General features: G+C 40.2%; 1 protein-coding gene across 2 annotated transcripts; it reads right to left on the reverse strand.

Moving 5' to 3' along the window:
• Nucleotides 1–688: 688 nt before the first annotated feature.
• On the reverse strand, nt 689–16,547 carry rnf2 (ring finger protein 2). 2 transcript variants are annotated; one of them, XM_020613368.1, is made up of 9 exons: nt 16,426–16,547; nt 13,925–14,021; nt 13,265–13,425; nt 12,069–12,151; nt 11,313–11,445; nt 11,136–11,235; nt 9,003–9,175; nt 7,017–7,206; nt 689–4,834 (listed from the first exon to the last, which is right to left on the reverse strand). In XM_020613368.1, exons 2-9 carry the CDS (start codon nt 14,009–14,011, stop codon nt 4,733–4,735), a joined length of 1,029 nt encoding a protein of 342 aa, XP_020469024.1. In that variant the 5' UTR covers nt 14,012–14,021; nt 16,426–16,547; the 3' UTR covers nt 689–4,732. The 2 variants fall into 2 exon arrangements, with proteins under 2 accessions (XP_020469024.1, XP_020469023.1); XM_020613367.1 differs by having other exon boundaries at nt 13,265–13,431.
• Between the last annotated feature and the right edge of the window lie 201 nt (nt 16,548–16,748).

Below are 16,748 nucleotides of genomic sequence, written 5' to 3' on the forward strand. Positions count from 1 at the left end.
AGTTAGGAAGGACTGACCAGAGGAAGGATTTCTTCATTTGTCCTATGAGCTGTTTAACCTGCTGCAGTTTGGTACAGGAACATTTCTACTGTAGCCTGAGCTAGGCTTTCAGAATAAGAACTTCCTCCATTTTGCTCTATGTGCAGAGGGAAAAGGGGCTTTTCTGTTCCATAATCTAAGTTTTGAGTGAGTTACAGTTATAACATCACCTCTGTCACACAATAACCAGGATTCAACTGAAAGCCATAAACTACAGTACTGAATCACTGCCAAATCTTATAGTTCTGTGAACACACACATTTCATAACATTTCCTCTCCAAATGTAATCTTTTAAAAAAGCTCTTAAATAACAAAACCTCACATATTGTGTGTGTGTATATGCACCTATTTGTTTCATTTAATCCACTTTTCTCTCCAGCCAACTATTGCTCTTGTTCTTTATCCACAGCGACAGATTTAATATTACAAACGCAGTATGGAAAGGTAAAATGGTCCTATACAACACTTTTCCATGCACTGAAAGCACTTTACACTATTTCCCATTCACACTGATGACCAATTTGGGGTTCAGTGTGTTGCTCCAGGACATGTGAACTAGAGAAGCCAGGGAAAGAACCACCAAACCTACAGTGAGGGGACTACCCTGCTGGTTCAGGTGAGTTTATCATTACCACCCAGACACAGTAAAACTTTTTTTTGTTTGTTTTTATTAGTGAGAACATAAGCAACAGCACTCTGTGCCCCATGTTGAACACACAGATTCAGGTTTATTGTCCAAACAAGGATGCAGTATACACTTACACACATACAGACAGCTAACCAGACACACAAGTGCCAAATGAGACAGGAATGAAGCTGTTTTCATGGAGTTCCGTCTCGAGCAGTTGATTTACACCCCTGACACACTCCTACCAGGGCGCCTCAGCTTCTGAGACTACTCTCTTCCCTAAAACTAAAAAATATGGGAAACCCTTGAACTTGTAGTGTCCCCTGTGGTTTGAATGAGCCATTTACACTGACATTAAAGTTAACAGGATATACTGACTTGGTACATTAACATGTAGAACATGAACAACAGAAGTCAAATGTGAAACAACATTCTTGACCAGAACAACCTTTGACAAAATAGTCCTAACTCGAGATCGTTTTTTATTTTTGTTTTTTAAATACCTCAACCAATGAGCAAACTCCATATACCGTAATACATGGTTGAAAGCTCTGCAAAAAGCTGTTACGTGGACCTAGAGTTAAGAAGATTTTTGTCATGTTAACATAAATAATGTGGGTCACAAGGAGCAGTGCACATGTGAAGGCCAGTGGTAGTTGGAAGGTTGAGGAAACTGCAGCAAGTTTTCATCAAGTGAAATCAAAAACTGGCATCTCTTTGTTAATGGAGTGAAATATGTATCCAGCAATGTGACAATACTGTGCCCTGATTATCACGCTGTTGAAACCTGGTTCTTTTCGTTACTACTGTAACCACCAGCTGACACTGCCCCATGAAACAAATGCTGCCTCTGATCTCACACGCTGTACTCAGAGTTTCTTCCACAACTGATATGAGCTACTAAGGCCCCATTTCCAAATGGTGATGGAAAAACACTGATCCATTCATCCAGTCACTTATGATTAGTGTATATGCCCCCAAGTGGCCATTAGCAGCAGCCATGGCAGCGCATACAGAACACATTTAACAACATCACTTGCATCCCAATTACAATACTTCTCATCATTTAGGGAGCTTCATGCATGCAACATTTTCTGCCATGGTAAAAAAAAAAAAAGTCTCATGTTATTCCTCACACATACACTGGTGCATCACCCTGCTCACAAAGAGAAAGGCCGGTTAAACCGAGCAGCATCATGTTCAAAACACCTGGCAATGGTGGTTTATAGTTGTGCTTTGTTCAGCAGCTCTTATCAGCTTGATGATGGACCAGGCTGGGTGCAGAATAAAATAAGGTGGTTAAATATTGGGACATTTATGATTAAAAAAACGTTTGTTTCACATTCGCTCAAACACTTAAACTGTCACTATCACAATGTTTCTTGGCTTTCCCGTTGGGAAACATTCAGAGCCTGCTGTTAGCTACATGGGGAGTGAAGCAAACTCTAGTCAAACTTTTAACCAAACCCTCAGCATGTGTCTGTCCTCTGACTGAGACACAACCACAACATACTACAATGTGTTCTGTAATGTAACGCCTTAGCTGTAGATGAGGACAGGACTGGGTGTCATGTCAGCGCCCATTCTGGAAAAAGTGATGGTGAGAAAATAATCTTCTGTGACAGACAGTCGGCTTTAACTGGTGATGAAACAGTAGAGGACATACAGTACTCTGTGGTGCTGTAAAATTGCCCTCCCACCCCACCCTCTTCCAATCACACACACACGCACACACACACACACTCCTTCCTCACCATGTTACAAAAGACATTTATAAAAAGGACAAGCCAAAAGAGAGCAGCCACAGATATTAGAGGACAGTTTGTTCCTACAACAGGCAACAGATCAAGACAACAGCCGCTAGATTCTACCAGACATTCACAGCCCAAGGTTTCCAAATGAGTCTCAGTAAAGCTGGTTCTGTTACACATGTAACTGCCCCACATCATCATTCTTTTCAAACCACAGCAGTACAAACCCTGCTGGTGGCACAGCTGGAGAGCAGCTGCTAGGCGAGCCACCAGAGCGCTATTCATTAGGTGCTCTCACTATTCAAGCCTTCACCAATCTGACGACAGATGTCAAAAGAAAAAAAAGTTTAGAGAACACTAGATCAGAAACAAAGAAACTAAATAATTTGCCTGCTTCAATCTGTGCAGCTTCATACTGTATAACTAAGTAGATGCAACTGGAACTGCTTGCACTGCCCAGGTTCCGCAGTGTAAATGCACTTTTAATCTTCTAGTATTCAAACATGCAGTTTAACAGGTACTTTCTCACAGGCCCTTACACACACTGTGATAATGCCACGTCACACTGTGCCAGGTGGTTTAAATCCGTGTCTGACCTGATCTATTTACAAGAGCTAAGAATAATAATAATATTAATATGACCTAAGGGCCAGGTTACACTAGAAAAGCTATGGTTTCTTCGATGTGTTGTTTGGCACATCAGGAATCTGAGGTGTTTCTGCCTGAGGCTATCCTGAGGCCACTGGCCCTTTAATGGTGAAATGAATGGTGCTCTGTGGAATTTTCTTATAAACAAGTTATTATCAAAGGTCCTGGATGCATTTTCTTCCTCACAAAACAAAGGCAGTTTTCTAGGGTTTTAAGTCCCGAATTATTTATATCTGTGTTTCCTTAAACGCAGTCTTCTTCTTCTTCCCTGCCTTTGTCGGTGCATTGCTGTGATTTGGGCATACTGGCATCAGTTGTAAATGTGGCACCACCTGCCATGTACGAGAACTGAAATAAATCGTGCAGAGGTCAAAAGCTTGACATATAACCCTTAACTGCTACTGATTATGTAGTACTAAACATTAAAATACGTCTGAATTTATGCTGCTTGAATTCCCTTCTCGCAAATATTCAGTAGGTGGTGCAACTTTAAAAACGTCTGTTCATAAAAAGACAGAAATTTAAAGTGTCTACTATTAAAAATAAAGGTATTAAAGCTGCTCAAATTCATTGTATGTTCAGATCAAAAACCTATTTTCACTGTCAAGCTGTCTGGATTTGATTGGTGAAATACAGATGCCAACATTTGAGATGAAAAGTTTAAACACCCAAGGTACCAAAATAATGAAATGATCCTGAATCTGTCTGATCCCTCCCACTATGTCAGTCATGTGATCCGAGAAAGACAGGTCAGATTACAAACTGTTTAGACTCTAGAAGCCCAAAAGAATCTGTGAAAAAGTTTGAAAATAGCAAAACCTAAAATGATCTGAAAATGTCAGAGGGGAATTCAAACTACCTAAGTTACAATAGCTAATTTTAAGGATAAATATCCAATGCTACAAATTCAGTGAGGCTCAGGTTTTTGACTGAATACAAAGGTCTAATTATTATGGCCTGTCTTTGCTTCCCTACATGTCAGATTTATGTTACATGGGCATGCACAGTTAAAAAGCACATTCCCATGTGGTATCTTTGTGTATATGTTTATGGGCTTCCACAGTGTTGGCATCAGCTAGGTATTCTGCATTATTTCATGCTGTTTCCAGCTTGGTCAAGTTGGAGCTGTGGGTTGTAGCACAAATCCCATCTTAACAATATGGTCCACACAGGTGGCTTTGGTCTCCACCGCTCTGGTGGATGTATCTCAGTGAGTTCTAGGGCCACTGCTTTGGACCGGCAGCCAAAGAATCTCTCTGATATTGATTTGGGGCAGACCAAAATCAAGAGGCCTTTGGTGACAACCATGGTATAATACAATATATTTACTTGGAAAACCAGCACATTCCTACTTCAGACTGTGAATGGAGCCTGGTTTTTTGAGTTAGAATCCAGCAGCAGGTTACCTCAATTTCCCTGCTGGCTGCTGTATTGATCTGCTACCTTCTACTGAGAGAATGATAAAAAGAGACACAAGGATACAGAGAATATAAAACAAGGTTTTTCATTTTACAAGAGTCCTTTGGAGGGTTCCACCAACCCCTCTCGTTTCCTTCACGCATACACATTCCTCTCCTCTTGTTTCTCTGTGTGCAGGTGTAGCCAAGTCCATCTGTTTACTTCTTACTGGTGAGTGTGTATGTATTGGTGTGTGTTTTCAGGTGTCTACTTGTGTTCTTTAGTAGGGGCAAAGTAGAGCTCCATGGGTTTGTTCACCTTCCAGTACTTTTCACTGACCAGCTCCAGAGAGAAGGAACCGTTTAGAACCTGTGAATAGAGTTAACAGCTGAGACATCCAGCAGGTTTCCACTCTCGAAAATAAATCTGTTATGTTATCATCATGTCTGTGTGGTCCATCCTGGCAGAGTTGTTCTTTCTGAAGGAATAAGTAGACTGCTCTGATTTTAATCACATCCATCTAATGCACTTTAAAACCAAAACAAGTCAGAAAAGACCTTCTACTGCAGTCTGACAGTTGCCATAATTCTCTGAAATGTCCCAAACTCCATAGACAATTTTTTTTACCTTGTCTTCTTCTGTTTCAAGATTTCAAATGAAAAAAAATTCACAACCTATGTTAGTTTGTAGATGACCCCTTTACATATTCACAAATAGTTTCAAACCTGCAATGATTTAGGGAGTGACAGGGAGGATGCAGATTTGCTACATTTCTGTGACTGACCAGTGACAGTATGGAATACCTGGACTTCCACTCTTTGTGGCATGCAAAAATTAAAGCTATTACGTCTTTACACAGCAAATTATTATTGTATATCTGGATTAGTAAAAATAAGAATAAATAATGACAATTTTTTTTAACAACTATTTGTTCAGGACATTCTGAAGTAGGACAAAGGCAAAGAACACTGTGGCAATGAGCACCATAGAGAGCCGAAGTGAAACCGGAACTTCCAGGTTGTGTTCCGGAAGGAAAAAAAATATTCAACTGAAATTTCTAATCTGGCTAATAAGTAAAAATCCAGCCTTGGAACACAGCAGTTTTCAACAATATGTTGCGAGTTTCACTATATTTGCTTACACTACAGTATATCGATATATTTCTTTAAAACAACATATTACTGAAATTAACATAATATTTTGGTTTTTACCGGGCTTTAATCAAGACCATTTCCGAGAGGCCTGAGCCCATTGCAACTGAAATGTAACCAGCTGACGCCAGCTGACTGGTGGGAGAACTGCACTGAGGTCTAGAGCCAAGAGATGGCTGGAACTACGGCCCCTTTCAGACATGCATTAGAACCCTGACATTCTCTAGACTTTACCTGGGTGAGCTGTATGTGAGAATGCAGATGTCTGAGTTAGTCCACCCAGACTTTAAGTGGACTTTACCCTGGCAGCTCCCTAATACAAAGTCTGCATAATGTCCAAGTGAGCCATGTGATAAAACAGCCCCATATAGCCCGGAGCAAGTGGGCGTGCTGATGACGTTTTATCATGTGAACGGTGCAAAACCAGAAGAAAACAAACATCCAATGGTGAAGAAAAATGGTCATTTAAATGAAAACGGCAATGAAAATATCTAACTGGAGACACAACAAAATCCAGGAAGTTCTGTTTTTAACAGCCAGCGCCAGAATCGTCAGACAAATTTTAGGAACGGCAAGAGTCTCAGTCGTTTATGACCAAATTACAAACCAGCTACGTGACAGCATCATGTCGCACATCCTGCGCACTCTACACATACGTACCTCACACGCATAAACCAAATAGGGTTACTTCCAAAGGGAGAGAACGCGTCTGACAGACTATCCCCTGCTGTGTGTTACATGTGTGAAAAGGCAACTCTGGAGAAAGTCTGGACTGATTCCACAGATACAGTCCGGAGTGCATGTGTGAAAATGGCTTATTACACATTTTCTTAGGTTTTTTTTACAACTTAAAAAGTTGAGAAAGGTTAGGCTAGAAACATACAGGTAACATTGTGCTACTGTAATAAATAACAGTGATGTATAATATGTGTTCTGCTGTGCTGCAAAGAGATCATGGGAAATGCAGTTTTTCCAGTGCTAAAAAAATGATTTGTTAATGAACCTTTTTAAAAGCACAAAGGTTTCGACTTTCGGTAGCAGTGGTTAGTGGCTTGTCTTAGGATATGAAAAAGTAAATCCTGAAGAATCCAATTAGTTTTCTTACAATGACTGATGGGAAAAAAAAATCTAAGGAAGAGATTGTATAGAGTCAGTAAAGCTAGTGGAACAGAGGCTAACCAGATGTTACGACATGACTTCGGCTCTCTATAGATGAGGACCAGAATCAAAATGTCCATGCATAAAATTATCTTACTCTAAAAGTAGATTTAGTGATATGATACTTTAAGTCAAGAAAATGATAGGAAAAACAATGCCACTAATTACATATAACTGTGAGTGCAGTGATGTATTTGCTGTACAAACACTCACTGTGTGAGTGTGAGTGTGCGCGTACTCACAGTGAACTGGTTTCCAGCGGTAGGTATGTAGATGGTGTACTGTTTCTCTGAAGCTGCCTCCACATTAACAGGACTGGCCTCAGTGTTTCTCCTCAGCTCCTCCAGAGCCAATCGAACAGCCAGGTATTTAGACAGGTGATCCACAGTGGCATTACCGGATGTCTTAATGTAGCGGGGGACAAACTCCACACTGCAGACGCACACATACATTGAAACAGATGGGCACAGACACCAGAAAGGATGTGGTCATGGTTTAAGACTGATTTCTTTAGCCTACATGGACACAGCTTATAAATTCAAATGGGTGAATGCAACAAAATAATTAAAGAGTACATGGTGCTTTTCCTTGTTTTCTGACTTATCTACAATGTTACAACAGTGAATTGTCATCCTAGATGTGACCTAAAAAAATGAGGTGTACCTAGATCGTGTAGATCGCGAAGGTAGTGTCAGTAGATCGCGTGCCACTCAAAAATAAAATTAGATGTATCCGGCATAAAACACGTGTCAAATGTTAACATGCAAATGGTCAGTGTGATGATTCACTATGGTGACCCATAACAGGAAAAGCAGAAAGTGCCAATCATTCATATATAACCTATCATCCATCCTCCCTATGGCATTTGCTACTTGATTGACATGCAGGGCAGCCAGTCTGAGATCTCGTCTTTTCTGACACACGAGTCACCAAACATGCACAGTCAACAGCACGAGCTACTGCAAAACTCCAGTGAGCGAACCAGCTTGTCACCCTTCAAATTAATTTCTACTAAAGGATATAAAATGAGTGGGGGGGTCGAATCAAGTAAGAAACCGGCAATGTACCGAAAACATTCCATGCGAAATGGGAGGACTTTTTTTTCGCGACGTTATATTCGAAGTGCGTTTGCTTGATCTACCATCTACCATCACTATTCCAAAGAAGGGAAATGTGGAGCGGCACTTTCAGACTGTTCATTAAAACTACGACACTCATTCATACATTTATTTTGTGTGTGTTTGTGTAGGTCGATCATTTTGACTTCGTCATTTGAAAAGTAGCTCGCAAGGCGAAAAAGTGTGGGCACCCCTGGTCTATGTTTTCCCTCCTGCTGCTGCACTGTGATGTGAGGATGTGGAGAAAAATACAGGGCCTGAGTTTACTGCATGTCCGGGAATGTTCCTATACAGGGACTCGTTGTTTTACCTGACCGGGTCTAACCTGGCAGCTGGCCAGTGAAGCCCCCGTTGCGGTTAGTGATCAGCTCATCAATGCTGGATTCCCCTGGAGCATAGTACCTGTTGTCCTGACTGCTTGAGGCCAGTGTGTCTGCAGCATGTGATGTGTCGCTGGTTAATGATCCATGATGTTATTGTCAGTGCTACACTACTTGTTGGAATTAATTTCACTGCTTTGGGACTGTATGTGGTCATGTGGAGGAAGACGCAGCGACCACTGGTTTGATTTACCGACCGTAGAACTAGAAAGGAAGTGGTGTTTCCACTGCTCGGTGGGACTTAACGGCAAGTAAAAAAAAAAAAAAAACACGTTGCATGTCTGTTAATGCCTTGTTTCTGTAACATTAGAGAGAACTGTTGTAAGGCTGGAGAAGTTACTATGTCTGCATTATGCCAGTTAAAGTATAGGGTTTCTCAATACCTGCTTTGTTTAGAGTGTTACACATCATCGGTAAATACTGTATGCCATTGTTTACCTATCTATGGAGGACAAATTCATATTAATTAATGCCGTCAAGGTTCTTTGTGCTGTCCACTTTCGACACAACACTAGCAGCAGGAGGGGTTAATATATAAATTAATTAAACCTACAATTAAAATGTTGTTTTGTTGGTACAAATGTATTCAAGCACAGGTAAGGCTCTAGTTTTGCTTTAAAAAGTGTCAATTTTGCATCAGTACTAGAAATACAAAAAATAAAAAAATGACAAAAAAAATCTAAATAATGCTCATTCCTCATCTTCAAGCTGTGTTTGTGGGTGACACTACCTGTTATGACCGTCATCCTTCTCCATCAGGGTGGGATGCGGCCTAAACACCAGTTCTATTTCACTTGCCCCGCCATCAATCACAGAGTCCCCACCCCCATTCTCAGCAGCATTATCCATGTCCAAACCGCTATCATCACTTGTCTTGGTGCGCTTGATGCTTGGACCTGCCTCCTGGGAAAACAGATTAAAATACATTGATGAGAAAACTTCAGTCAATGTATAATGTATAGTAATGTATATGTTTCATAGTAACAATTATGAACAAACACAATCTATTTTAACTAGTGACACAAATTATTGTAATATTCTAGTCAAACATCCATAGTCTATGTTCTGTTTTGAGATTCATGACCCTCTACTGACACCTACTTCCACAACAGGAATATAGCACATTCAAGGTACAAGGGTTGCTCAGAGAGAAAAACTGTCTGCACTGTAAATAGAGATGATTTAGCTCAGTGGCTACTTTCACACAGAATCACTGGAGCTGGTTAACATCCCTGTTCATAACTCTACTATACAAACATCACAGTGCATGGACGCAAAGAGCATGGTTTCCAAAAAAAAACCCATCACTTCTCACCCGAAGGTTGCAACACTACTGAGAATGTTTTGGGCACTGATAAAATATTGTTGGGGAGAACAGGTATCCTATGCATTTTACACAAAGGCCACTGCACACTGACGTGAGAAGGCCAACCCAGGAGTGAGGTACGGTGCAGGGAGCATCATGAATTGCGGCTCCTTTGCTGCCTTTGGGCCTGGACAGCAGCCATCATCAAGGGGAAAATGAATTCCCAAACTTATCCAGGTATCTTTCAGAATAATGTCAGAATGAGTTCAAAAAACAGCAAATCCACAATCTGGAGTGTCCCAGCCAGAGCCCAGACCTCGACCTAACAGAGATGCCACGAAATAGCCTCAGAGAGAACAGGTCTGACCTGAAACAGTTCAATAAGCAAAAACAGGGTCAACTTGTTATAGAAAACTTGTTATTCACTCACTTTTTCCACCAGCACTGTTTAAAGGGTGTGTTCAGTAAAGGCATGAAAAATTATAATTCTCTGTGTATTAGCAGCTTAAGCATATTATGTTTTTCTATATTAATGATTTAGGCTATGTTCCAATCTTTTTGTCTGATCTGCTCTTTCTGTGTTGATGGTTAACATTCATGTTTGTAACTGACATGTATCCAGTTCTGACTGAACACCGTTGAGGTCCTTAACTGTGACGCATGCACAAATTTAAGTGAGATGTGAGCCCTGTAAGTACAAAAATAACTAGACTTAACTGCTTTGCGGCTGTATGCCTCTGCCAACAAGTCAAATGGGACAGACATGAGGTCACTGACCTTGACCTCTGATCACCAAAATCTAATAAGTTCATCTTTGAGTCCAAGTGAATGTTTGTGTAAAATTTGAAAAAAATTCCCTCAAGTTGTTCCAGACATACTATGTCCAAAAGAATAGGCTGGATGGACAGACAACCCAAACACATAATGCCTCCAGCCACAGCATAACAACAATGTCAAATGTGTAACAATCAAATCAAATATTTTCCTCAAAAACTGCTTGACAGCTACACGTTCCTTCCAGTTTGGCAAGAACAGAAGCTCGTCCATAAATGTCAAACCAATATGAAACATCCTTGTGTCTCCACTGACCCCAGTCGCTGTTGTTGCTCCCCTCCATGTTTATGTTTAGTGGTCTCTGAGGGGCCAACACTGATGATAATGACAGGCGATATGTGCAGAGGAGTGAGATGTCAAAACAAACAAACAAACAAAAAAAAACATGAATTCTGATCTGACCATCATGGCAGCACTCACATAGTTAGAGATCAGATCTAGAACCACATATGCAAGTGGCCCGTATCTGAGCTGGGGGGGGAAAAAAAAAAATCTGATCTTGTTGGGAATCAGATTTTTATGAGCATGTACTGCAGAAGATGTTACATTTGTATGCCAAGTTGTTCCTGGATGTTATAAATACGGTGCTGAACCAACCAGGCTCCATGCCACAACCACTACACCCAGTGCCACTGAATATTTTCACTGGTCATCACATTGCAGCTGATTCCCAGCTGTATTTGTGGCACTTGCTTTGTTTAGTGTGTGTATATGATAACATACCTGGTTGCTGTGGACAGAAGCGTTGCTACAGTGGGAGGAGTCCCCGTTGTCCTCAGCTCCGCTACCATTTTCCACTGTGTGTCTCTTGCCACGCTGCAGTCTAACAAAAACACATGCAAATTCAACTTCATGGTGTACATATGCATTATTTGTGTGTATCAGTACCGGTGTGTTTACCTGGTCATGGCCTGTATCTTCAGCCCCTCCTCTATGCTGTGGGACAGGGCTTGCTGGTTGTTGTGTTTGCTGATGCGGGCCAACACTCTCTCCTGGTGGGCTTCGTACTCGTCACGGCTGGGATAAATCTTACCTAAAATTGAAGAAATTAATGCATAGAAAGGTCAAAAAATTTTTTTTACAAGTACTTACACAGAACTAAATGTACTATTGTCCCAAAAGGCAATTTTGAGCTTCAGAGCTTCACTACTAACAAGCGGTAAAAATCTGAATATTCAATGCAGCTAAAAGTACCTCTTTGCCCATCTGGCAGTACTTTGGATAAAAAAAATAAATAAATAAACAAAAAAGTTCCTGGGTAATCTAATGTAAAAGGTGACAGATAATGGATCTTCATAGTGTACACCATCCCGCAGAATGTGCTACATTTCCATCATTGATATGCGATGGACTGACAGTTTTACCTGTGAAGATGTTGCAGTCAGTTCACTCTAATCATTCAGTGATGTTACATAGTGCTGCCTCTTTACCTCATAAATGACCTTTCGCTGTGTTCTCTTTCCTCTTCATCACTGGACTCAGACTTAACTGAAATTTCATGCTGTCTCGAATATTCGAATACTAAAATTGAAAACTGATCACTTACCCAACAAACAAATATCCAAATAGTCGAATATCTGGGTCCAGCTCAGACTAAAATGTGACAATTATTAATTCAGTAATTAAAGCTCCCTGAACTGTCGAGTGGTTACTTACTAATCAGAGCATCAAAATTGGGGTCTGGACGCAGCGACCTCTTGGACACCAGCTTCTTACGACAGGTAGGACACTCTTTATTTCTACAAAAACAGGAAGAACACAGACATTGTCAGCTAAAACAATAGTGCTAATGTAACAACATGGACTGCTATCATTAAGACTACAGTATGCAACTTTTTACCAACACTTTAAATTGAAATATGTCCCAAAGCCCATTATAATGCAGAGAGGTTCTGTCAAAGGTTACTGTGATCCAGACACACTACACAGCCTGGCAGCAGTGCAGTATTAAGTGAGACAGTGATGAAGAGCTAGGGCAAGGGCTGGGTGGAGCATAACAGAGGGAGTTGGTGGGAGGAGCGCAGTAGTTTGCTTTTGAGACTGATGCTAGCGCTAGCTTGGTTTTTAGAGCTTGCATTTCTAGCCTTACGTCAATATGTTTTATTTGAAAAGATCCCGTGAGAAATGTCTTGATATTTACTCAGTCTTTTAGAGGAGTTAAGGTAAAAAAAAACTAATTAGAACAAATGAAAGGAGCCATGACTTGCTTTTCTTTTTTATTTTTATGACACCTACTGTATGACACACACGATAGCAATGATTAATATCAGTAGCTAAGAATACACACAAAGTTAAGTAGGTTGAAATGTCTATCTTATATAAACCCTGATATAGAATTTAAACAGAAAAGGTTCACATTTTCACTCTGTCGTAAAATAATATTCATATGCCTATATGTAGATCAAGAGCCACTGGTTGCTGTAAATACATGAGAGAGTAATGGGGGGACTAATCCACAGTCATGGTGGGTTTTATCTCCTATTATTTACATTGACAGCACTTTAACAAGAGATCTCTGTGGCCAAAATGGACAATACCACAAATGACTTGGTCATCATTTGACACTGTCACTGCTGTAGACGTAACGTTGACATCAACAACAACATAACCGACCACTTTGCTTTGTTCTCCCACCTCCTTTACAACACACACCAGCTACCAAAAACCAGCAGTGGAAGAAGCAGCCTACTCAGACTACTTACTGAAGTAAAAGTAGCTGTGCCACAATCTTAGTCTAAAAGTAGATTTATTAGCTGGTGTGCCCACACTGGGGAGGGATAGACAGTAACCTGGTGACCCCAACAGGGACAGAGTGCCCTCTCCTGGTTTCTGCTACAACGTTAAAAACTCACCCAGATCTCAAAGCTGTAATAATACAATCAGCGCAGAAGCGGTGCAGACATTCTTTGGTTGTCATTGTGTTCTTCAGCATGTCCAGACAGATAGGACACATTAGTTCGCTGTGCAAGGACCTGGGCGACACTGCTATCTCCAGTCCATCCGTTATAGCCTCCTGTGCCAGTTGGAAACAGATCGAGAAGCATGTTAGTACACACACACCAATACATCAATCTATGGAGTGGTACGCTTTGACACAGTACAGTTTACAGGTCTGATTGATGTTTTTAGCTGCTAAAATCTCATGACCACAACAACTGAAAACTCATTATTTAGAACATTTTGAACCTCAGTGTTCTATTTTCAGGAGCTTGGTGGAGCAGTTAAATATACAATCAAATGATATGACTTGATTATGTGCTTTAGGAACATGTCATATACTTTAGGTTTGTGATATATTCCTCAGAGAAACACTGTTACACATTAACCACTGCTTCCCAATTCTCAGCATGGTGATGGCATATAAACAGAGACTGATGTATACTGTGCATAAGACAGTGCCGTTGAGGAAACACATCAACGTGTTGTGTGATTGATAAAATCTGTTCAAAAAACAAACAGCAAAATGCTTCTAAAAAAATCCTTTATGTGTATGGCGTGGTTTGCATTGTTACCTGTGGAGTTCTCTGTAGCTCATACAGACTCAGTTCCCAGGTCTTACTGAGGGGCTGGACCCCATTGGTCTGAACTGTCTGAGTCATCACTGCGACACTAAAACACAAACACATTGCTTGGAAATCCAGAATGGAAGGATGATTTCTGGTTATGATTACTAGTAGGAATTTTGGTTGAAAATAAATGGTAAATGGGTGAACTCTATACTTTGAACTCTCTTCTCTTTTTAGGGTTTCTCATGCTTTGCATGTCCACATTTCAGCAATGGTCGAGCGACATAGCTTTGATCATCTTCCCAGGTCTGCATTGAATCTGTATGTCTAGCCCTAAACAAAATGCTTTACAATTTGTCTATCATTTACACTCAACTGGGATTTAGTGCCTCACTCAAGGACACCTTACATATGTACATAAGGGATGGAACCCTGAAATTAGCAAACAATCCACTCTACCTCCTGAATTTATCCACCTCAAAACATTTTCACAGACAGAGCAGTGACAGATGACTGGCCAACCTTGGTAAACACCCTTTTGTAAAGGTGCCCCATTTAAAAAAGTCTAAGGTTTTCACCTCATTGTCTTTTTATACAATGGTAACCTTATTTTATTAACCTTGTACATTTCATAAACCAAAACTTTAAAACAAATACATGTGAATGTACAGAAGTTTGCATAATAATGTATCAAGCATGTGTTTCATAACACATGCTTCACAACATTGCTGTGAATATAAAAACATTTTTTGACAGACCATATGTTCACAACATTGTTGTTTTATCTATTTCTCATTAAGATTGGATTTTCAACTGTGCACATATACTTTTCAAGTAGCTTTATTTTTATTGAGCTTAATAAATGGGGTGAGACACGCTCACACCTTGCTGTGTCTTATTTTAGAGATGGACACCTCTTATACTGACAGAGAAGACGGATGACATCAGAGTAGCTGAATCTGACAGCCGTGTTGTTTATCGTGGCTCCTCATGAGCATTTGTAACCTGTACACATTCAGTAATTCTGATCCACATTATGTCATTTTAGAGTGGGGCTACCTTTCTAATTTGTTAATTCATATTTGACCCCTTATGCAGTTGCCATGCTTTAAAAACACACAATTGTTTACTGATCTGGGAGAAAAATTACAAATACCATCACAAGAGGATGACCAAACATTTAACAACAACCTACTTTCCTATCTGGCTCACTACTCGGATATTACAGGAGGTTGCTGTTAAAATCATGCCTATGTCACTAGTTTACATTAAGCAACTATTTATTTATTTATTTATTGATTGATTGATTGGTTTTGTCTGCCTTCAGCATCCAAGCTGATTTACTAAGAAAATGGCAACAACTGAAAGAATAAGACATCAAAAGAGGAATTTTCATATCAAAATCCTACAAGAAAAAGCATTTAGGCCATGATTCTGATGGCAAAATTTAACTCAAATCTTAAAAGGTTCTTGACCATTTTACAGCATTGTCCACTTGGCAGTATTTTTCCCCAGGAAGAAATATGGCTCTTCTTGAGACTCAGTTAAATCATGAAGAGCTAGAAAGTGAGTGTTCCTAATGAAAGAGTCTGGTCTTAAATACATAACCAAAATATCTTTTTGGCCCCATGGGCTACAGCCTTTACAAAAGACAGACATTCAAGTAAACCTGCATATCAATTTTTCACATCCGCTCTCTGATTGCTGCTTTTATGTGGCAATACCGCCATAGGCTACAGGAGACAAATGAGGTGAAAGTGTGGATGATCCAGATTAAAGACACTGGGTGGCTCAAGCAAACCAGTTTATCTTTTTCTCACATCATCTGAAGAATGCCCATTAAAACAGCACGAAACTCGAGACGTCTTGATTGCAATTTGTACCTTCTCTACACCGCAATCATCAATTTATGTCAATAAACAAAGCCCAACGTGTTATAATTAAATTGGATACAGGTTTGGTGGCTTTAAGCATTTGTGTCTGCTTGCACAAAAAATGAGGATACGCTGATATATGAGTCAACCCATCTGATCGGTAGTGACTAATCAGCTGCAATACCTCGTGAACATATTTTATTAAAATCAAAGGGGCTCGGCTAATGCTAACTACCTACCACAGATGCTAGCTATTCTTTGGAACGATAACGTTACCATTAGTGAGAAAATGAGCTTAAGATACGGCATTTAGCCACCACAGGGCAAACCATGTACAGGCACTATAACCTGTTTATATGACTCAATATAAATATTCCAGCTAATTATACAAAAGCGAATATCTAAAATATTGAGAGGGGTCGTGAATGCAATTTGTCGCTGTGACAGAGGGAAAACAACAACAGAGAAAGAGCCGACGCACCAGTATCCTGAGGTCATCTGAATGCTTTTCAACCGTATTTCCAACATTTTAACAATAGAACACTCGTATATAAACGGGCAGTGATACATAAATACAGTCCTGAAAGCCAAATATTCTCAGATAGCATGAAATACGTTTGTTTCTGTACTTACATTTTCAGTTGTGGATACGAACCGATCCAGCCAGCGCGTTTAGACGAAGGCAATATGGCGGATCCACAACGAGCAATGTAGTCTGGGAAATCGAGGCACTCTGTGAAGGGGCCTGGAGTCCCAAATCAGACTGGCTGGAGGAGCACCATAAGACGGTGCATACTTCTCCATCAACTTTGCATCTAAAATTATAATATTTGAAAATAAAAAACACATTCATCGTCCTGCTATATGCTATTTCATAAATGCATAGCCTATCTTGATAATGACAAGCAAGAAGACAGACGTAAGTAAGTAAGCCTAGACTCAAGACTCAGTGTTTA

Source organism: Monopterus albus, unplaced genomic scaffold (genome assembly GCF_001952655.1).
Source record: "Monopterus albus unplaced genomic scaffold, M_albus_1.0 scaffold133.1, whole genome shotgun sequence".
Taxonomy (NCBI): Eukaryota; Metazoa; Chordata; class Actinopteri; order Synbranchiformes; family Synbranchidae; genus Monopterus; species Monopterus albus.

Excerpts from the sequence above, each read along its gene's own strand:
- rnf2 (XM_020613367.1), bottom strand. The coding sequence starts at position 14,011 with ATGACTCAGACAGTTCAGACCAATGGGGTCCAGCCCCTCAGTAAGACC. Across the intron at positions 13,432-13,924 it reads AGCTACAGAGAACTCCACAG|GCACAGGAGGCTATAACGGA; the intron begins GTAACAATGCAA and ends TGTTTCCAACTG. Across the intron at positions 4,835-7,016 it reads CCGCTGGAAACCAGTTCACT|GTTCTAAACGGTTCCTTCTC; the intron begins GTGAGTACGCGC and ends CTCTATTCACAG.